Consider the following 22,152-nt stretch of genomic DNA (forward strand, 5'->3'; position numbering starts at 1 on the left):
TCACATACATACCAAAGGCAGATAGCCACAATAGGAGAATGAATTGTTAATGTGATGACGTCTAGCAGTACCTACCAATATTAGTATGCCTAGAAGCCAGGTGTAGTGGTATACACTTGTAGTCCCAGATGCTTAAAAACTATCTCTAGAAAGTTCTTTAGGAGATTTTTTTTCTTTTAGATTTATTTGTATGAGCATTTGCCTACATGTATGTGTGTGGACCACCTGTGTCCCTGGTACCCACAAAGGCCAGAAGAAGGTGTTGGATCCTCTGGAACTGGAGTTAGAGATAGGTGTGAGCCACCATGTGGGTGCTGGGAACCAAACCCAAGGCCTCTACATGGGAAGCAAGTGCTCTATATCACCGAGCCATCTCTTGGAAAGTGTGAAAACTTTGAATTTACACTTGGAAGTCTATTCAATCTCTTTCTGTAGCATTCATGTTTCATCATCAAACATATCCATCTGGAACCCAAGGTTAAAATAGTGAAGGAGTTTGAGGTGGGTAGATGGAAGTCGGGGCCAGCCTCGGCCACAACACTAGAGTGGGGACCTGGATGTCCGTGGGAACCTGAGAGGATGCTGCAGGAACAGAGTACTGCTATGGGAGCACACTTATTTGCATACTTGAACACAAACTATATATTATATGACCTATGCATGTTTACATACCATATATGAATACCCTCATAGGCCATGTAGTCATGCATACCATAGTTTTCTAGATGACCCTTGAAACCGCAGGAAGGTAGAATTACTTCAGAAAGTGCTCTCTGAGCTACCAGTCCTCATGAAGACCTCAGGAAGATACCCGTATCCAGCCAGGGTGGAAGGTGACCCTGGCCTTCTCAATTGGGTTGACTCAACTAAGTTAACAAATCACAAACTCTCTCCCCCCAGTCCTGCATGTAATGAAGACCCCATTGTGTATCATCCCTTAGACTTTGTCTCCTGACATATGTCAACATCTGGGGGTATCTGCATGCCAGGAAAAGGGGCTTAGCAGAGGGCTCACAGGTTAGGCTCAGTTAGGTGATGGAGTTCGTTCAGGAAGCCAGAGGCAGAAGGCTAGACCAGTCATATCTATAAGACACAGCCTGGCATGAGTGCAGTGGGGCTTTCAGGGAGCTGAGGATGGGAGGAAACTCTACGGTTGGGTAGGCCTGAGTATCCCAGGCTAGTCCATGCAGTGCTGCGCTGAGGTACTGAACTGCACATTAGGGGTCTGTACACTGGCTAAACCTTTGCTTTCCTGACAACTGATAGTGTTCCAGCCACTCCAGCCTTTGGTACAGCCTTTCCAGAATGGAATTGTTCCCACTGCTTACTTCCTCTGGCAAAGAAGAGCAGGTGGCCAATAGGCCACATGGCAGATAAGGACTTGAGGTGAGGGTAGTGGAGGAAACATTTGAAATTCGAGCAAGGAAACTGAGATCTCTGGGACTGTAAGGTAAGAGGAAGAGTAGCTATTGTGTTGTGTACCAGTCTTGTGTTGGTTCAGAACTTAAGCATAACTCTGTACTGTGTTACCTACCATACTCTTAGCGGGTATCCTCAAAGAACTTTTCTAAGCAGCCACTGACAAGATTAAGGGCAGCCAAATAGGAGGAAAGCTGGCGCTCCTGATGTGGAAACCAGCAGAGAGGCGTGGAATGGATTTTCCACAGTCCAGCAAGGGGCTGTGGCAATGGGTTCTTTGAAGATACTTTAAGAAAACAGCAGCTGAGCCGGGTGTGGTGGTGCTTGCCTTTACCCAGCACTCAGGAAGCAGAGGCAGATGGTTCTCTGAGTTCCAGGTCAGCCTGGTCTACAGAGCAAGTTCTAGGACAGCCAGGACTACGCAGAGAAACCCTGTTTGAAAATCAGAACAAGAACCAAAACAAACAAAACAAAACAAAAACCCCACACACAAATTGTTAAAAAAGAAAAAAGCAAATGTTTTCTTGAATACCAGTGTATTCCTAGCTGTGTTCTTTTTGCACAGGTGAATGTGTACGTGCTGGGGAAGACGTTCCTGCTCTTGGCGAGGGAGCTCTGCATCAACGCACCGGCTATAGGTAGGCTGAGCTCAGACAATACCACCTCTGGAAACTAACATGCTAAGGTGCTCAGAGTAGAGGGTTGTCAGGCCGAAGTACAGAACCCCAAAGCGAAGGAATTTCTCCTAAAGGTTGTGGGAAATACAGGCAGTAGGGTTTTATTTCTGGTGCAGACTCAAAGCTTCCCATCAATGCCTATCAGATGTGGCTCAGGACCAAAGGGAATAGTATAACACTTCACATTGGGAACCTATTGGATACCTTGAGAAAGGCAGGGGCCTCCTAACAATTGAGGGATGAAGTTCCAGGAGCAGGTACCCTCTAGCCATGGCTCTTCTCATATGCAAGGATGGGGTTTTCATGGTTTCTTAAGTATCAACTCACAGTAAAGAGGTACTACTGGGAGCTAGAGCCAGAGGGTCTGGGAGGGTAGATTTGAGGCCCAGCAGGGCCAGGGTTCTGATGTTAGGCACACTAGCCTACGACACATACTCTCTCCCTAGATAACATTGCCCTGCTAGTGGGCCTTTGAAGGTCAGGTGCTTTTTCAGGGCAAAACAACTATAAGGGAGGCCTGAACCTGGGCCTAGGGATCCTTCTTACCCACATAGCACCCCACAGCAGACAGCACAGCATACAGCCTAATCCTTAAGTTTGACCTCTGCAGTAGAACCTTGAGGTACTTTAACAAACACAATCACCCAGACATGTTGTCTTCTGCAGAATTCTAGAGACAGCCCTTGAGAGGAAGACAGTTCAGATGCCACACAGGCATAGGTGGGCTCTCCTAAGATAGGGTTTGATTTTAACAGCTCTGCACTTCATACAGACAGGATGAGAAAGAGAATGCCCCAGTTAATATTTCCTACAGTCACTTATTTACATGTGACTCTTATTCCGTGAAACCTTTATTATGAAAATTCACTTAAATAGGATGGAACTATTTTAAGTGACTTTTCAGCCACTTGTGGCTTGAATGCAAGGCCTTAAAGTAAGCCGGAGCTGCTTAGAATCCAAAAGAGTGGGAGGAGAATCCAAGGGTCCTGAAGCTTGGGTGCCACTGGGTAGGGACCTGGGACTACCTTGGACGTCTGTCCTCCATCTGTGGAATATCATCTCAGGGTCAAGGGACATGTATAATTCTGTTCCTAAGATCAGTTCCTAAAGATCTGTAAAGAGAAGTCATCTGTTTCAGACTCGGGCTGATATGGTAAGCCAAACCTTTAATGGTATCAGTAAGGCAGTAGGCAGTGTCCTGCACCTCCACTGCACTTACTGGGTAGACTCCATGGAGGAAGAGCCTAATGGCAAGTCCACCCCAACCCCTACACCTCAGGCATAGAAGATGAGCTCTGGAATCTGTCCACCCTGGACTCCAGTCCCATTGGTACTGTCCGAGGAGCACTGGAACTGGAAGGCTACCTTTCCACACTGTACTTCTGTCATTCCTTCCTGCCCAAAGTAGCTGAGCTCACTGCCATCCAGGACAGCACTGGCAGTGTAGAAGGTGTCCTGCTCCACCTGGACTGGATGCTCAAACCAGACTGGGAATGTGTTGCTGGATCCATCTGAAACAAACTTGGTGAGATTCTGAGCTAGGACCATCCCTAGCCGTTTGAGTTCAATCTTCACACTGTACTCAGCCTTCCCAGAACTGGACCCATATAAGCCCAGTCCGGCAATGAACACCCTTCTGTCCACTGCAAACTGGATGCTGTCACAGCGCCCACGATATCTCCACTGGTTGCTTCGGTAGGCAGAAGACTGGAAGCGGTGACACCTCTGTGGAGCAAGGCCCTTCCTTTTGGTCAGGGGAAAGTCGAGAATTGGCTTGTTGGCAGCTGTGTACCAAAGGAAGATATTGTGGGTCTCCTCTAAGGTCAGGATATCTGACTGGGCAGCACCGTTGGCAAACTCCTCTAGAGTCATAGTTGGAATTCGGACTAGATAGAGGGCTCTTCCCAAAACATGCCTCTTGTTGTGAGGGGTGACCGGGAGGCCCTGTCTCTTGCACTCTGCCTCAGCCCAGTTCAGGACCGCCTCGAAGACCACAGCCTCTTTGGTATTGAGGGCCTCCCTGGTCACAATGATCTCCAGGGTCTGCCGGTCAATTTCACAGAAGCCTTCAGACTTCAAAGCCATCTCAGCCTGTGCATCAATGACTTCCCAGCAGCGCTGGGTCAGTTCAGGCTCCTCAAACAGTCGGCTCTGGGATAGCAGGACACAGGCATTTTTGGCTTCCAGGCTTGTCTCCAGAAAGTTGACACAGGCCTTGGCTAATGCAGGTACAATGTACTTCTTAGCAGCATACAGAGTGGCGAGCACTGTGTCCGCCTCCAGATCAATCTCATCGCTGTACATGTACCTGGGTAAGGCAGGGACTCTTCTGGGGAGCTGCAAGGGCTGGCCTCAGAGAGGAACTCATGGGCTCCCATGCACAACCTCTTGGGTTGTAGGAAACATGTAGGGGACAACTGGAAGGTAACCACCCCATCCTTCCAGCCCCACAGTAGAGCACTTACTTTAACAAGACCAGGAAGGCGGCAGGCTCGACGTCAGGAATGTGGATTTCTGATTTGACTTCTGCAAGGTCCCCATAGAACATGGCATAGAAGACAGAGCTGCCGACAGCCAAGACGTACTGTGAATAAAAGAAAAGTCACTTGAGCTACAGGGTTGTTAAGAAGGCTGGGGATATTGCGTCTAGCCAGACCCCACCAGGGGACAGAGCTGCGCCCCTACCCACCTTGTGGGCGGGCACGCGCCTGGCTGCCCCTAAGGCCCCCACGATGAAGTGGACGTCAGCCATCAGTTCGTTGTTGAACATGAGCGCATTCCTGTAAAGGGGAGAGGCACACGGGCTGGAACAGCGCGCGCCCGGGCTCTTTCCAGAGCCCGGGGGCGGGCGACAGCTCACCTCTCGCGCAGCGTCGGGTGGAAGGACTGCCAGTTGGGGCTCTCGGGATTGTTGTTGTCTGGCGCGGGCGGCGCGGGCAAGGGTGGCAGTGGGGCGGGCGCCAGGCGGGGCGGGCAGCAAAGGCTGACCTTTCTGCCCACGGCCGCACCCGCCGCGTTGCTGTTGGCGATGTCGGTGGCAGTAGCTGCAGAGGCGCCGGCGGGCGGGTACAGTTCTGAGGCCATCTTCGTTCCAGCCGGGGCCACCTCCACACTGGTCGGCGCTGCGCTGCGCGCCTTCGCACCGCGCCGGGGCCTGGGCAGTGGCTCTGCGAGCACCAGCAGGGAGGTTAGGCACTGTGCCACCCGCCCATGCAGGCAGGCCAGCGGCAGCAGCATGGGGCCACGCCGGCCCTGCCTGCCGCCCACCCTCTCGCACCCCTCACCCCGCACCGAGCCCGCGGCCCGGCCGCAGGGGGCGCCGTCCCGCCCCTACCCTGTGCGGCGCTGGCGTCCCTCGTCACTGTGCGTCATGACGCAGCTCACGCCGAGGCCCCTCCTCCGGTAGAGTGCCGAAGCCCCGCCCGGTGTACAGGTTTGTGCTATAGTTAGTTGTTCACAGCAGCTCGACTTTAGTAAAGGAACCTGACACAGCTAGCTTTCCTCATGGAAGAAATGAGTCTCCGAAACAAGACTTGAGCTCCTTTTTTGTCTCTTTAGCGGAACATAAAATCAAAGACAATACATATTACATGTAGTGTGTCAGAATTTTTCTTTTTTAAATCAGGACTTTATATAGCCCAGGGTGGCCTCAAACTCGCTTTGTAGGTCCTCCTTTATAAGTTGATTATTCTACTGTGCTGCATTTTGTTTGCCAGTTCATCCAACTGATGGGTGAACACCCAAGTGGGTTACATAGCACAACTATTGTTGTGCAATTATCAGATCCTCATTGTAATTCTTTATGTCTTTACCTAGAAATGAGATGGTTGAAACAAATGGTCATCCTTCATTTACTTTTTAAAAATATTTTTATTTTATGTGTATAGATGTTTTGTTTACATGAGTCTCTGTGTACCACATGTGTGTCCAGTGTTTGCAAAGGCCAGAAGAATGTATTGAATCCCTTGAAACTGGAGATAACTGGTCGTGAACTATGAGATGTGGATATTGGGAACCGAACCCAGTCTTTTGTAAGAGCAATGAGTTCTCCTAACCATTGAGTCATAGCCAGTCCTTCAGAAGTTTTTTATGGTGGTTGATTTTGTTTTCTTGTTTTGTTTGATTCTTTTGAGACAAAGTTGTTTCTTCTTCTTCTTCTTCTTCTTCTTCTTCTTCTTCTTCTTCTTCTTCTTCTTTTTGTTTGTATGTTTGTTTGTTTGTTTTGTTTTATTTTCAAGACAAGGTTTCTTTGTAGCTTTAGAGCCTGTCCTGGAACTGCAGTCAGGTTATCTAGACTTTTTCCTTTTTTTTTCTTTAAAAAAACTGTTTATTATTTAGAGACGAGGTCTTGCTATGTTTCCCAGGCATGCTTCAACTGACCGTCCTTGTACTGAAGCCTCTTTAGCAGCTTGGATTATTGGCATTTGGTACCATGTACACTATCCTTTTTATTTAGGGAAGGTGCATGGAGGAGTGGGGAGTCTAGAATGTTGAGACAGAATTTTACTCTGTAGATCAGGTTGGCCTGAAACTTAAAGAAATTCACCTGCCTCTGCCTTCTGGGTGGTGGGATTAAAGACCTGCACCACTACTCCAGGCCTGAGAACATTTTAAAAAATCAAGTCTATTCGTTGCTGTATTCACAAGGCCTGAAACATATCAATTATGTGTGTGTATACATACACAATATATGTAATATATATATATGTATGTATGTGTGTATATTAAAATTTCTCTCTTATCGTTGGGTACATGCTTTTAATCCCAGCATTCAGAAGGCAGAGGCAGATAGATCTTTAAGGCTAACCAGGTCTGCAGAATGAATTTCAGGACAACCAGGGTTACACAGAGAAACCCTGTCTCAAAAAACCCAAGACTGTTGAATTTTTACTAAAGATACCTGCTAGGATTCTCAACGATTTAGCACAACCTAGGGACACTGGTACCCAACATAGCCAGGTGGTTACTGTGGAATGTGACTTGAATCTATCCAGTCCTAGGTTTCAGACTGCTTCCGGGCCTTCTTCACTGCCCTTTTAAACTCTTGCTATCTCCTTCTGGTTTTTTGTTTGTTGGTTGGTTGGTTGGCCAGTTGGTTTTTTTTTTTTTTTTCTGGCTTTTCGAGACAGGGTTTCTCTGTGGTTTTGGAGCCTGTCCTGGAACTAGCTCTTGTAGACCAGGCTGGTCTCGAACTCAGAGATCCGCCTGCCTCTGCCTCCCAAGTGCTGGGATTAAAGGCGTGCGCCACCACCGCCCGGCTGCCAGTTGGTTTTTTTAAATTTTTTTTTGTTGAAAAAATTTCCGCCTCCTCCCCGCCTCCCACTCCTCTCCCCCTCCTCTCACTCCTCTCCTCCTCCCCCCCACTCCTCTTCCCCCTCTCCCCACTTCTCTCCCCCTCCCCCCATTCCATTCCCCCTCCCTCTCGAGTCTGAAGAGCAGTCCTGCCCTATGGGAAGTCCAAGGTCCTCCCCCCTCCATCCAGGTCCAGGAAGGTGAGCATCCAAACAGGCTAGGCTCCCCCAAAGCCAGTTCATGCAGTAGGATCGAAACCTAGTGCCTTTGTCCTTGGCTTCTCATCAGCCTTCATTGTCCTCCATGCTCAGAGAGTCCGGTTTTATCCCATGCTTTTTCAGTTCCAGTCCAGCTGGCCTTGGTGAGCTCCCAATAGATCAGCCCCACTGTCACAGTGCACCTCTCATGGTCCTGACTTCCTTGTTCATGTTCTCCCTTCTTCTGCTCCTCATTTGGACCTTGGGAGCTCAGTCCGGTGCTCCAATGTGGGTCTCTGTCTCTATCAAATGGAGTCTCTGTGTTGTTTAGGGTGGCCTCAAATTCTTTTTCTCTCCATCCATCTCCCAAGTTGCTTGGGTTACAGGTAAAAGACACTGTACTCAGCTTTCTTTTCTGAGTCTTCGTGTGAACTGGACTGGATCCTTGTATGTATGGTCTCATGGAGTCACTTGGTAAAGGTCAGTTTGCCTGGAAGGATGGGCTAGGTATCAGTCAGTAGCTGAGGCCCTTTGCCCTCCTATTTGAAAGATGAGGTGAACTGAATGATTCTCTCCCTCCCAGTTTCTCTAAGACCTCTGTGAGCCTCCCTGGTCCTCCTCCATTATTATCTGCTAGCGTTCTCTAAGCTGCCTGCTTCTCAGCCCTGAGCATAAGTGGTTCTTCCTGGACAAGTCCCAGGATCTCCTCTGTCCCTAGGTCGTGTCTTTGCACTAATGGTATGGTAATAATGAACTGAATTTTGACTTGGTTTTACCCGCTTGTCCCATTCATGGGCTCCATAAATTTTTGACTGAAACTTTAGTATCTAGCAGAGTGCCAGGCACTTAGGAAAAGAAACAACTGTGAACATGTGTGTACTTGTGTGCCCACTGTGTTCATTTTGCTAGATACTGAGCTGACACAGCCACTCAGGAAATTCAGAAGGTGGTGTGTGTGTAAAGAGCCCACACCTGTCCTGCTCTTTGACCTCTCGTCACCCTCTGAGAGAAGGTGGAAGTTGTACCCCACCCCTATTGCCATACATGCCCAGATTTGTGTCCTGTGAAGCCAGCAGTTCTCTGGCTGTAGTAAACACAGCTGCATAGCTAAGGTCAAAGAGGCTGTGCTTCAGGGAAGGGGACCTTAGAGAGCCTGTGTACATGGAGAAGTGGGTAGAGTCACCCAGTTGCAGGGTGTTGCTTAGTGCTGTGTGTACATATCTACATACACACTAAGGTGTTGTGTCTCCTATACAGACCCATGCTTGTACATTCCACGTTTTGCTCATCTACTGGAATTTGGGGAGAAGAACCATGAAGTATCCATGACAGCCCTGAGGCTTCTACAGAGAATGAAGAGGGATTGGATGCACACAGGGCGGCGCCCCTCTGGCCTCTGTGGAGCAGGTACAGAATTGGCCATATGCCTCTAGGAGGACAGCTTAGTCTAGCACTTGGGTAGCATTTTCTCTCCTGATGCTTGATGAGCGCATGCATGCATGTGTGTGGGAGGGTGCTAGCAGTCAAATTTAGGGTCCTATGCATAGTAGGTAAGTTGAACCCTAGTCATCTATTTTGAGCCTTAAACAGTCAAGCCCATGACTTGCTTATGGTTCCAGAGTCCACCTTACATAAGAGCTGTGTCCTTTGACCTGACCTTCATGGTTCTTACTTCTTAAGGACTCTGGCACTTTTTCCCTTGTTGGCTTCTGCAGGTTCTGAGATGAGAGACAGGACTTCAGAGGATGAAATGACCGTTGGTAGCTCTTGTGCCACTCTATGTTGTCCACTCATGACACAATGTTGCCACTCTCAGCATGGTTAGTGAGATGACCTCTCGGCTGAGACACTGAGTCTTTGCTAGCCAGCAGCATAGTTGTTCTGGCTGCACCTGTAAGATCTTCAGGTGGTGACTGTGGCCTAGACCAAGAATCCCCTGCTGGGGAAGAGCTCCAGGCCAGCAGGGGCCTGTTCCTTCTGTAGCCTCCACCTTCCTACCTCTTTGCCATGCCAGGTACCACTTATGCACCCATTAGGGCAATGCTACCTGAGCCTGCTTGTATCTGAGACCTGATTTCCACATTTACTCTAAAGATTCTTGGGCCCCGTGCTTACCATTACCATAATTCACACTTGTCAGATGGTGTCTTGAGCCTCGTGCCCCAGCCTTTTCCAGCTTTACTACATTCTCAGAATCCTCTACTCCCATCCTAACCAGGGGTTTCACATACATTACTTCAAAGTTAGTTTTCATGTTTTGAGGAGTTATAAATATTATTGCATTTTCTGTTTTTCTTATTAAAAGTAGAATGTAGTACAGCTTTAACCCAAATAAGAGTGGGACTCTTATTGCCATAGAGTGTCTGCATCTCAGGTCTGTTTAGAGAAGGCAAACACGTGTCCCACTCACAGTTGTTCAGAGTTCAGGGAGAATTTTGTTTGCTTTCATGTCTGTGTGAGTTTTCTGGTGATCTCGTTTCTTTCCTAGCACTTTTGGTTGCAGCCAGAATGCATGACTTCCGGAGAACCGTCAAAGAAGTCATCAGTGTGGTCAAAGTGTGTGAGTCCACACTACGGAAGAGGTAAGCATTCTAGTTCACAGTGTGATGGCTACTGCGCCCATCTCTGTATCGGAGCTGCTACTGCCTGGGTTACTCTGCCCTTTGGAAGTACCTAGCTTCCCATCCTAATGTCTCCTGAGATTAGTAGGCTGTAATTAAAGAGGCTTCCCATCCCACTGATTAGAAGTGGACAGCAAAGCTGCTTTGGAAGCACTAGAGGCTTCCTCTTCCCATTTGGTTTGTTTCATTCTGGGCTTTGAGAGCCTGCGTGACTTCTTTTTTTTTTTTAAATATTTATTTATTTATTATGTATACAATATTCTTTCTGTGTGAAGGCCAGAAGAGGGCACCAGACCTCATTACAGATGGTTTTGAGCCACCATGTGGTTGCTGGGAATTGAACTCAGGACCTTTGGAAGAGCAGGCAATGCTCTTAACCGCTGAGCCATCTCTCCAGCCCCTGGCTGCGTGACTTCTTGCTAGAGTTAGTTAAACCTCACCATATCTGTCATGGGCCACAGACTCTGTGCACAGCTTTCAACAGGTTGCTCCCAGCTCATGTGGATAACCTGAGCAAGATGAACATGCCAAGGAATTGCTAGGAAGCTTGTCATTGCTGATATACATATCACAGATTTCAACACTTGTTGACCATTTCTGCTGAGAGCATCTGCTGGAAGCAAATTGAAAATCATTTTAAGTATTTTGCCTCTAATACCTTTAAAATTACTTTTTAAAAGTTATTACATTTATTTATTTGTGTGTGTGTGTGCACATGCATGTACACATATGCCACTGCACACAATGAGATCAGAGGACAATGTGGGAGAGGTCAGTTCTATCCTTCTATGTTGTTACTAGGGATTGAACTCAAGTCATCAGACTTGGCCGTAGCAATTTTATATGCTGAGCCAGGCTCACATATTATTTTTTTCTAAGACAGGTCTCTCTCTTTGTAATCCGGCCTACCTGGAACTCACAGAGATCCTTATGTCTCAACTTCCCAACTGCTAAGATAAAGGCTTGTGCCACACCCAGCCTCTTTTTTTTTTAAATTAAAACATTTTAAAAATGTAGTAGTGTGTATGTGTGCATATTCATGTGGAGGTCAGAAGACAAACTGACAGAACTGTTTCTCCTTCTGTGGGGGTGCCAGGGCTCAAATCACATCATCAGACTCGGCAGCTAATATCTTAAGTGTTGATCCATCTTGTTAAGCTAATTTTATTTTATTAAAAATTGAGTGACATCACCCTTCACTGGCTCTGGAAGAGATGGTCCTGCCTCTTGCTGGCCACTGTAACAGAAGAACTGTCCCCACCCCTCATGGGAGAGCTGGTCCCACACTTGTGAGAGATGGCCCCACTCCTCACCACGGTTGTAGGAGAGCTAGCCCTAATGGTGTGACCATAGAAAAGCTGACTTCACCTTACCTAAGGCAGTGGGGGAGGTACCAGCAGCCCGGGCTAACCAAATCAGCTAGCACCCAGACCTACAGCCAGGGCTTTGAGTTGGCTACCTCAACATCTACTGCGTCTATGACCTGCCAGAGTGTGTGAAGGGACTGGTCCTGTGTGAGCATAGTTGCAAGATCTCCATGACTTGAGGCAACAGTAGGGTATCAGAGAGGAATTTTGCAAGAGTCCAGTATTGATTGTGTACCAGGAGCCAGAGGCCCTAGTCAGACCAACAACTCATTGCAATGAATATTTGCAAGTAAAGCTGAGTAACAAAAGGGTTTGTGGTGTGACACACCACAGCTTCCAGTGCCACTGAGATGAATGAAGAGGTGCTGAAGAGTCAGGAAAGATGAAGGAACAAAGTGGGCTTTTGTTTGTTTGATTTGGTTTTAATTTTTAAAATTTTCTTTGGGGGGGATGCTGCGGGGATGAGGGACAGATATGGAGGGACTGAGAAATGAGTGGGGTTGGGATGCATGATGTGAAATTTCCAAAGAATCAATAAAAAGTTATGTTAAAAAATTGTAAGTGCATGCCTTTTATCCCAGCACTTGGGAGGCAGAGGCAGGTATCTCTGAATTTGAGAACAGCATGGTATATATAGAGAGTTCCAGGACAGCCAAAGCTACACACAAATAAAAGCCCTGCCTCAAAAAATAAACAAACAAACAAAAAATAAATAAAAATGTAGCCAAGCACTTCTATAACTCCTGCTCTAGGTACCTCGAGACAGAAGGATCAAGAGTTCAAGACATTCTCAGCTACATGACAATTCAAAGCCAGCCTGGGCTCCTTGAGACTCATTGTTTTAATAAAAAAAAAAAAAACACAAAAGAAAGTAAACAAATGTTAGCCAACAGTATGTGCTCATACTCGGTACTTGGAGGTGAGGCCTGAAGATGGAGAGATCAAGATGGCACAGCAAGTCAAGGCATTGCCTTTGCTGCCAAAGCTGACATCCTAAGTTCAGTCCCCAGGACCCACATAGTAGGAGAGAACTGAGTCCACAAGTTGTCCCCTGACCTCCACTTGTGTATTGTGGCATGTATGCATGCTTGTGTACGTGAGCACCCTCCCTACGTAAATGAACTAAACATTTTTAGTTTAAAGAAATGCAGAAAAGTTGGTAAGATTTAAATTGTGTTGGCTTCCCAGAAGAGTCGTGATCTGCTGATGGGTGGGTAGGCCTCCTTCCTTGGAGACTCTTCCACCAGAACCAGGGGTGGGCACGTGGACGTAGCGAGAGTGCCATGGGCTTTTCTCTGCTTTTCTGTCTTAGGCTCACAGAATTTGAAGACACTCCAACTAGTCAGCTCACCATTGATGAGTTTATGAAGATTGACCTTGAAGAGGAATGTGACCCTCCTTCGTACACAGCTGGACAGAGGAAGCTGCGCATGAAGCAGGTGGCTCCATACCCGTTACACTTGAGCTTTTTAGGAAGATTTGCTTTCTAACATTCCCATATCTGTTGGACTCTCCGGGCTGCTAACTTGGGTCTTCTTGGGCCTTGAGAACGAGTCTTAGAGATGTGCCATGTGTAGAGCCTCCAAGCACATTGGGGCTCATGATGAGCTTTTCGTTCCTGGCCCATTGAGCCCGTCCCCACAGCCAAGCTTTGTTTCTGGTTTATTCCTTGTCCTCTAAGGCAGCCACCACTGTAGCCAGACTTCCTTTCATTATCGCTGAGGTTGTGACTGTGCTCATACTAGGACTGCAGTCAGCAGGGAGGTCAGAGGGTCAGAGCTGGGTTGCAGCTGAGTTTTGGGTAACTCAAGGATACATTCTGCACATTGGACAGACCTGAGCCTTCTGGTCAAGTTGGCTTTCTAAATACTGCTTCTAAATACCTAAATGGCTTTCTAAATACCTATATGCCTGTTCGAAAGGAGAGGGCAGGTCTACAGCTCCATTCTGACCACCCCACAGCCTTGTCAACAATGAGGCCTTGGGCTTTGACTCTTTACCAAAGACCCCTTTGTCTTTCAGCTGGAACAGGTCCTGTCAAAAAAGCTAGAAGAAGTCGAAGGTAACTAACCAGTTCTCACGTGTGTGCTCTTTTTTTGGTAGAAAATCACTGTGCTTATTTTTTGCTCTTAACTTGTTACTCTAGGTGAAATATCCAGTTACCAGGATGCTATTGAAATTGAGCTAGAAAACAGCCGGCCAAAGGCAAAAGGGGCTCTTGCCAACTTGTCAAAGGATGGTGAGTCCTCCCTGCCATTAAGGGCCTTGAGGGCCCTAGGCCAGCAGCCCTGACCTGCCCTACTCACTGGTACTTGACCCCACCCCAGTCTGCTTGTCATTCCCTGCACTGAAGCACAGAATCACAAATCAAGTTACTGCCAGGACACTCTTCTCCTGTCTTCTCCATCTGTCCACAGCCCTGCATGTTTGGCACTGGGAGCCCTGCTGGCCATTTGAGCTATTTGTAAGGCCATGGCTCTTACTCATGCCCCTGTGCTGTCTGCCCCTGTTGAACACATATCTCCGTGTGGACTTTTCAGAACTGCTGTAACCGTTTGTGTTGCTAGATAGTTCTCTTCTGGGCTGTTCAGAATAAAGGTATATATGTCTGCTTCCTTCCTTGGGACGTAGTCTGGTGAAGCTACTCTGGGCATCCCTCTGATTGCTCGGCTGTGCTCTCTGCCCATCATGCTGGCACTGTGCTAACGTGTTGTGTCATGCCAGGCAAGTGTGATGTCCTTTGTGCTTCCCCGCAGTGTTTGCTTATGTCCCGTGTCCACATTAGTATCACCTAGCCACCCTTCTCAACCCCTGGTCTGCCTCACTTGTCAGCTTGGGGAAAGCTGCTGAGCTTGTCTTTCTGTCCTGTTTGGGCTTTGCTCCTGTGTTAGCACCACACTGGTGCCTTCTGTGTGGCTGTTACAAGCAGTCTCTTTCCTCCCTGACTTCTGTGTGCAGTGTGAGCTCTCTTGTCACTCATACTAGTTTTCAGTCATTTTGTCATTAGATTTTCCAAGTACTTGATTCTGTCATCTACACATAGTGATTCTAGTGCTGTTCTCTACCAGCTCTCAATTTCTTTCTTGAGGCTGCCTGGCCCTGCAGCATCTAGCTGATCTTGGTGACGGCAGTATATCCTCACTCCAGCTCCCATGGACTAGTACATGCACTAAGCAAGTTGTTCCCTTACCTGTCATGGTGAGTAAATGCCTACTCATTGCTATCAAGAGTTTTCCTAGCTCCCTGCAAATGAGAGTTTCAGAAGATTACAGTATCTGTGGAGACCACAAGGGTTCTTACAGTGGGTGAATGTCATCCAGTGTCCTGACTGTCACACCATTGAGTTCTCTGGTTCCTGGAAGGCAACACTGGGGCCTCAGTGGCCGCTGCACTTGTTCCCATCCAAGGCTTTGGTCCTGTCTGCTCACAGAGTTGTTTGCTGCTTTTGATTTCTCTGTGTAGTGATTTTCTTTGTGATCTTTTCTTAACTTGGATAGTCTCATTTTCTAGCTGTCCTTTGCATGTACGTAGCCTGCTGCCTACTGTTTACTAGGTCTCTTACTCCTGCCTGGCTTCGTCCTTCCTTCTCGTTTTACTCCACCTTCCAGGTCACCTGCCTGACTTCTCTGTTCTGAGTCTGCTGACTGGGGCACTGTATTTGGGGCACTGAACTTCAGTGAGAATTGTCATGTTTGCAGTTTCTTAGCCTCCTCTCTTCCACATGTGAGGGAGCTATGGAAATTCTGGGGGTAAGGTGTGTTCTGACATGGTTACTAACTGCTGCTTGTATTGTGCAGTAATCAGGATGTATTGCTGGTATGTTCCTACTTGGTACTTCTTAAGCATGACGTATCCATAGACACTGCAGGGAGGCACCTTGTGTCATGGGCACAGAGGTGAGATGACATGTCCCACTTTCACTATTAATAGATATTGAGAACCTGCCACGTGGTGGCTCTTCTTCAGAGCTCTGGTCTTCCCTCACTGTGAGTTTCCCCAGTGGCTCTCTTATATACAGAGAGATGGCTGCTGCCTTGCTGTGATTCCTAAGACTTATCTTCTACCAGGGCACTTAGCCTGTCCTTTGGGGCACACATAGGCCTTTGTGTCACTAAGTCTCTGCTTGTCCTCCTCTTTCACTTTATGTCTACCTGGAGAACTTCTCCAACACAGCAGAAACCGTGTTTGGTGGCCTGATTCAATCTGGAGCATCCTTTTTCCTTTAGTGGTTTGAAGTAAGCATTTTTGGTAGCGTTTTCTTGGTTAGCTGTTTTTCCTCCTGTCTTTTGTGTAATTTTTTTATTACTTTTTTTCAAACTTTATCTGTTCCTTTCACACACATCCTGGTTTTGGAGCACAGCAAAAAGCCACTGGACACAGGCAGGGTATTCTGGGTCAGATTGTACAGGCTGGGGGCAGAGGTGTGACTTTCAGATCAAATATTAGAATGTATAATGCAAATGCTAGAGACTGTGTTTGGTTCTAAAGTGCCTTTAATTTTTGAGCTTTGCCTATGGACATGTGTGGTGTAGGGAGAAGCCAGCACCTCAGTCACTGAGACTCTAGACCTGTCACCGCTTCTGTCATTGTGTGCTTTGTAAGGCAATCCCACCCTTCTCGCCTACTCCAGGTTACCAATGGCTGCTTTCTGTCATTGAATTGATAGTCTTTTCTAGGCTTTTGTACATAACCCTTTTTTTATTGATTTTTATTGAACTCTACATTTTTTTTCTGCTCCCTTCCCTGCCTCTCCCCTCCCCTTCAACCCTCTCCCAAGGTCCCCATGTTTCCAATTTACTCAGGAGATTTGTCTTTTTCTAGTACCCATGTAGATCAGATCTTAGGGTCCTCACTGTTGCCTAGGTTCTCTGGGACTGTGATTTGTGGGCTGATTTTCTTTGCTTTATGTTTAAAAACCACTAATGAGTGAGTACATGTGATAATTGTCTTTCTGTGTCTGGGTTACTTCACTCAAAGTGATGTTTTCTAGCTCCATCCATGTGCCTGCAGAATTCAAGATGTCGTTATTTTTTTTTCCTGTGTAGTACTCAATTGTGTAAATGTACCACATTTTCTTTATCCATTCTTTGGTCAAGGGCCATTTAGGTTGTTTCCAGATTCTGGTTATGACAAACAATGCTGCTATGACATAGTTGAACACATGTCCTTGTGGCACAATTGAGCATCCTTTGGATATATACTCAAAAGTGGTATTGCTGTGTCTTAACGAAGGTTGTTTCCTAATTTTCTGAGAAATCGCCACACTGACATCCAAAGGGGCTGTACCAGCTTACATTCCCTCCAGCAATGCAGAAGTGTTCCCTTTTCCCCACAACCTCTCCAGCATAAGTTGTCATCAGTGTTTTTGATCTTGGCCATTCTTTCAGGTGTAAGATGGAATCTCAGAGTTGGGTTTTTGTTGTTGTTGTTGTTGTTTTTTGTTTTTTGGGGGGTTTTTCGAGACAGGGTTTCTCTGTAGCTTTGGAGCCTGTCCTGGAACTCCCTTTGTAGACTAGGCTGGCCTCTAACCCACAGAGATCCGCCTGCCTCTGCCTCCCGAGTGCTGGGATTAAAGGCGTGCGCCACCACCGCCCGGCACTCAGAGTTGTTTTGATTTGCTTTTCTCTCATGAGTAAGGATGTTGAACATTTCCTTAAGTGTCTTTCAGCCATTTTAGATTCCTCTGTTGAGAGTTTTCTGTTAAAGTCTGTACTCAATTTTTTTTATTGGATTATATGATCTTTGGGTGTCCAATTTCTTGAGTTCTTTGTATATTTTGGACCTCTGTCTGATGTGGGGTAAGTGACAATCTTTTCCCATTCTGTAAGTTGTCATTTTGTCTTGTTGACCGTGTCCTTTGCTTTATAGAAGCTTTTCAATTTCAGGAGGTCCCATTTATTAATTGTTTCTCTCAGTGTCTGTGCTGCTGGGGTTATATTTAGGAAGTGGTCTCCTGTGCCAATGTGTTCAAGTGTATTTCCCACTTTCTCTTCTATAAGGTTCAGTGTGGCTGGCTTTATGTTGAGGTCTTTGATCCATTTGGACCTGAGTTTTGTGCATGGTGCTAGATATGGATCTATTTTCATTCTTCTACATGTTGATATCCAGTTATGCCAGCACCATTTGTTAAATATGCTTTCTTTTTTCCATTCGATATTTTTTGCTTCTTTGTAAAAAATCAGGTGTTTGAAGGTGTGTGGATTAATATCCGGGTCTTCTATTTGGTTCCATTGGTCCTCCTGTCTGCTTTTATGCCAATACCAGGCTGTTTTCAGTACTGTAGCTCTGTAGTAGAGTTTGAAGTCAGGGACTGTGATGCCTCCAGAAGTTCTTTTATTGTACAAGATTGTTTTGGCTATGTTGGGTTTTTTGCTTTTCCATGTGAAGTTGAGTACTGTTCTTTCGAGGTCTGTGAAGAATTTTGCTGGGATTTTGATGGGCATTGCATTGAATCTGTAGATTGCTTTTGGTAAGATTGCCATTTTTACTATGTTAATTCTGTCTATCTAAGAGCCTGTGAGATCTTTCCACTTTCTGGTGTCTTCGTCAATTTCTTTCTTTTTATAAATTTTTATGATTTATTTATCTTTATTTTATGTGCATTGGTGTGAAGGTGTCAGATCCCCTGTAACTGGATTTTCAGACAGTTGTGAGATGCTGGAAATTGAACCCGGGTCCTCTGGAAGAGCAGTCAGTGCTCTTAACTGCTGAGCCATTTCTCCAGCCCCTTCAATTTCTGTCTTCAACAATTTAAAGTTCTTGCCATACAGGTCTTCCACTTGTTTGGTTAGAGTTACTCCAAGATACTTTATGCTGTTTGTGGCTGTTGTGAAGGGTGATGTTTCTCTGATTTCTTTGTCAGCCCATTTATCATCTGTTTGTACGTAAGTCTTTTATAGACATAGTGTGTGCCCTTGTCTTTCCTCAGCATTACTTTTGTGTTGCCCACTGATAGCATGGTCCTTGTGTTGTGTAGTTGCTGTAAGTGCAGTGAAGTGCTTACCATTCCTGTTGAGTGCATTCGGGTTAGTTCCAGATAAACCTGTAGGCAGTCCCTGTTGATATTGATCTCCCTTCTATTGGGCAGAGTGGAATTGCTGGGTCTGGGAGGTGGTGTTGGCAAAAAATGTGCACAGCAGTCACCACTATTCTTCCACTGTCAACATGCATGAGGCCAGTACCTCTGTCTTCTCTCCATCCTCTCTGATGAGGTCACCAACGTGAGTTTTCAGCAGACTGAAACCATAGAGTACAGCTCTCATGTTCTGATTGGTCTAGCTGGAGTGTCTTTCAGGACTCCATGGCTGAGCAGTCTCCTGCTGTTGTGCCCCTCATGTGCTCTATACTGGCAGGTCTTTTTACTTGGGTTCTGTGTTTTCGGAGCACTGGCGCTCTTCACATGTTCTAGACTGTCCTTGCAGACATTATCTAAGAAGAAGCTACGGCTCACCTTTGTCTTGACAGTGTCTTTCACAGGACAGACATTATAATTCTTTTTTTAAAAAATCATAATTATTTCAAAATCTTTTAATCTATGTTTCATGGGTTCTGCCTTAGTGTTGTTGAAGGTATCTTTGCCTAAACCTAGATCACAAACTTTATCTTTCCTGAATGTTCTTACGCTCTCAGATACCACATTTAAGTCCGCTTTTGCACAGAGCATGAGGAATCAGCCAGGCCATTCTTGCCCGTGGGCAACCAGCACCATTTGCTGGCAGGACCATGCTTTCTCTGTTGCACAAAAAGGCATGCTTTTTGGTAGTTTTTGTATTCTTGGTTATTTTGCAGCTTTGCAAAAAATGTTTCTGTTACAAAAGTGGGCTCTCTCTGGCTTTCTGCCTGGTTGACAGGTGGTGTGCGAATCGTATGTCCCTAGGCTCCGGTGAGGACGCCACATCCAGCCCATTCTGTGAGGAAGACACGGAGGATGAAGAGCTGGAGGCTGCTGCCAGCCACATGAACAAGGACTTTTATCGAGAGCTCCTGGGGGGTGATGACAGCTCGGAAGCAGCACAAGATCCTGATGGGGGCAGCAGGCCCCTCGCCCTGGAGTCCTTACTTGGCCCATTGCCCACAGCAGCCAGCCTGGGCATCTCCGATTCCATCCGAGAGTGCATCTCCTCCCCAAGTGGCGACCCCAGTGAGTGCCCTGGGACAGGGAAAGTTTATAGTCTGAAGGGTCCCTGCTGTGGATTGGACCATAATTACGGGCTTGGGTGAGGCACTGCTAGGCCCCTGCACAATAGTCAACAGTCCCTGGGTGCGCTAGTTTCATTTATCTTGCTGTGGTGAATATCCTGTCAAAAGCAACTGTTGGGAACAGTTGTGACTTACAATTCCAGGTTATCCTTGATCATTTCAGGGAAGTCAAGGCAGGAACTCAAACAGCTAATCACATCACATCCATACTCAGTAGCAAAAAGGAAAAAAACAAAAACCAAACACATCGTTGCTTGGTTTGCGCCTATCTAGCTTTCTCCTGTCTTTCCTAGTTTAGGACCCCCTGCCTGGGGAATGCCGCCACCACAATGAACTGTGTCTTTCTACATCAATTAACAATCAAGACAGTGCCCCCACAGACTTGCCCACAGGCACACCTGATAAAGATGTTGCTTCAGTTGAGACTCAGGTGACTCTAAATTGTGTGACAAGATGTCATCTAAAACTAACCATCACACAGGGTAAAGATCTGGGTATGTGCCAGCTGGCCTTGTAATCTGACTTTGCTCTCCTGACCAGGTGAAGATTTGACCTTTGCTAGAGGGTAGGGCTATATGAGGGGTAGACCTAAGTTGGGGAGGCAAAATGCTTCACCTGTGGACCAAGTATGTAGAGGACAGTTGAGTGTCTGCTTTGAGGGGGCAGGTAATTTAGAGCAATACGAAGGGACTTGTCAACCTGAGCATAGGGAACCCAGAGCAGAAAAGCAAGGGAAGTGGAGCAGACTTCAGAGAGCCTCGAGGGGTGGGTGGTCTGACCACTAATGAATTACCCCAGGGTTTCAGCCTTAAGAGCTGTGTGGGCCATTAGGTGGGTGAAAGTGGGGGTGGTGAAAGGGTTGCCTGGCGTCTAGAAGAGGAAGATACTGGATTCCACCTTAGACCTTCTAGCAGCTCGTTACCTAGTCCTTGAGCTTAATTTTCTTGTTGAGGACGCAGGAAATATTCCCTGTGCCTGTTTTCTTTCTTCTTCTTTTCCTCCTCCTCCTCTTTCTTCTTCTTCTTCTTTCTAGACAGGGTTTCTCTTTTCTCTGTGTAACAAACAGTTCTGGCTGTCCTGGAACTCACTCTGTAGACCAGGCCAGCCTCGAACTCAGAGATCCACCTGCTTCTGCTTCTTGAGTGCTGGGATTAAAGATGTGCTCCACCACCTCTTGGCCTTTTTTTTTTTTTCTAATTTTTTTTCTTGATGGGCAAGTGTTAAGGTGACATTCTCTCAAAGGAGGTTCTTGCAGCCCCTTTGCCCCAGCCCTTAGTCCCTGAGTCCCAAGCATCCCCATGGTGAGCAGCATCTGCTAGGGCAGCCTGTGTGACACTGATGGGGTTCTTCTCTCTAGAAGACACTTCGGGAGACGGGGAGCTGGACCTCAGTGGCATCGATGACCTTGAAATTGACAGAGTAAGCCCCTCCACCCCCTGTTCCCTTTGTCCCCAGTAGTTGAGAGTTATGGAGGGTAAAGTGTGGTTGAACTAGGTTCCAGGCCTGTTATTCACCTTTAGCCTCTCTGAGCTTTGTGGCTTTCTCAGACATTCTGTGATAGGTGAGTGGTCTCAAGTTGTAGTGCCTATGATTCAGACATGACCCTTGGACTCTCTCCTCCAAGCTCCGTTCCAAAGCAGCCTCAGTTGTCATGTGCCCTTCCTCTGAAACCTCAAACAACCCAACCAAGACCATGTTGGGAAGGCCCTGAGCTCTGCATCTGGCCTTGGCTCCCATTGCATCACAAATATATTGCATATCTTTAATCCCCAAATCCCAGGGGCCCCAGACTATACCCTAACACTTGGCTATGTATCTTAGAGATCTAACAAGGCCTAGGAACTACGAATACTGGCTTATGACTGCAGGGTAAACTTGGCAGAGGAGGACAAAGGACTGACAGGTTTCTTTGAAGGAAGGCTTTCCCACATCCTTTCTTTAGCAATTTAAGCATATAAATAGGAAGCTAGTTGCTGAGAGATCTTGGCATATGTCAGAACTCAACCTCAAAGATCTGAAGCCGCTTTACTGTGCTTCCCACAGTACATCTTGAACGAGTCAGAAGCCCGGGTAAAAGCTGAGTTGTGGATGCGTGAGAATGCTGAGTACCTGCGGGAGCAGAGGGGTAAGTACACATCCAAGAACTCTCCCCAGGTCCCAGGATATGTCCCTTGCTGAGGCCCACTGTTTTTTCATCTTACAGAGAAAGAAGCAAGAATAGCAAAGGAAAAGGAGCTTGGTATCTATAAGGAGCACAAGGTGGGTACCTCTTGACAGGACTGCCTAACTCAGCCTTAGGGTTGGCTAACAGGAGGAAACTATTTGGGGAACACCTCTCCCCTGTGTCCATAGGAGCCTGACTGGGACAGGCAGTGGAAGC

At 46.9% G+C, this 22,152-nt stretch overlaps 2 protein-coding genes across 5 annotated transcripts in view; one reads left to right on the plus strand and one right to left on the minus strand.

Moving 5' to 3' along the window:
• Brf1 (BRF1 general transcription factor IIIB subunit) overlaps positions 1 to 22,152 on the plus strand; it is a 57,288-nt gene that overhangs the window by 23,576 nt on the left and 11,560 nt on the right. For 2 of the 4 annotated variants that reach the window (XM_075947462.1, XM_075947458.1), the window contains exons 5-14: positions 1,985 to 2,057; positions 8,843 to 8,992; positions 10,074 to 10,167; positions 12,886 to 13,012; positions 13,596 to 13,635; positions 13,720 to 13,812; positions 19,450 to 19,713; positions 21,130 to 21,191; positions 21,816 to 21,897; positions 21,976 to 22,031. In XM_075947462.1, coding sequence (XP_075803577.1) covers positions 1,985 to 2,057; positions 8,843 to 8,992; positions 10,074 to 10,167; positions 12,886 to 13,012; positions 13,596 to 13,635; positions 13,720 to 13,812; positions 19,450 to 19,713; positions 21,130 to 21,191; positions 21,816 to 21,897; positions 21,976 to 22,031 — 1,041 coding nt within the window. Of the gene's footprint in view, positions 1 to 1,984; positions 2,058 to 5,306; positions 5,530 to 8,842; positions 8,993 to 10,073; positions 10,168 to 12,885; positions 13,013 to 13,595; positions 13,636 to 13,719; positions 13,813 to 19,449; positions 19,714 to 21,129; positions 21,192 to 21,815; positions 21,898 to 21,975; positions 22,032 to 22,152 lie in introns of those variants that run through there. The other 2 variants (XM_075947459.1, XM_075947461.1) reach the window with 2 other exon arrangements.
• On the minus strand, positions 2,930 to 5,333 carry Btbd6 (BTB domain containing 6). Its single transcript, XM_075947463.1, has 4 exons — positions 4,957 to 5,333; positions 4,786 to 4,876; positions 4,562 to 4,680; positions 2,930 to 4,404 (listed from the first exon to the last, which is right to left on the minus strand). Exons 1-4 carry the CDS (start codon positions 5,331 to 5,333, stop codon positions 3,372 to 3,374), a joined length of 1,620 nt encoding a protein of 539 aa, XP_075803578.1. The 3' UTR covers positions 2,930 to 3,371.

Source organism: Microtus pennsylvanicus, chromosome 14 (genome assembly GCF_037038515.1).
Source record: "Microtus pennsylvanicus isolate mMicPen1 chromosome 14, mMicPen1.hap1, whole genome shotgun sequence".
NCBI lineage: Eukaryota > Metazoa > Chordata > Mammalia > Rodentia > Cricetidae > Microtus > Microtus pennsylvanicus.

What these genes read in the sequence shown, in the direction of transcription:
- Btbd6 (XM_075947463.1), bottom strand. Translation starts at nt 5,333, where the DNA reads ATGCTGCTGCCGCTGGCCTGCCTGCATGGGCGGGTGGCACAGTGCCTA. An exon ending in GGCGCGTGCCCGCCCACAAG is followed by an intron (nt 4,681 to 4,785) that starts GTGGGTAGGGGC and finishes TTTTATTCACAG; the next exon opens with TACGTCTTGGCTGTCGGCAG. An exon ending in GCCTTCCTGGTCTTGTTAAA is followed by an intron (nt 4,405 to 4,561) that starts GTAAGTGCTCTA and finishes TGCCTTACCCAG; the next exon opens with GTACATGTACAGCGATGAGA.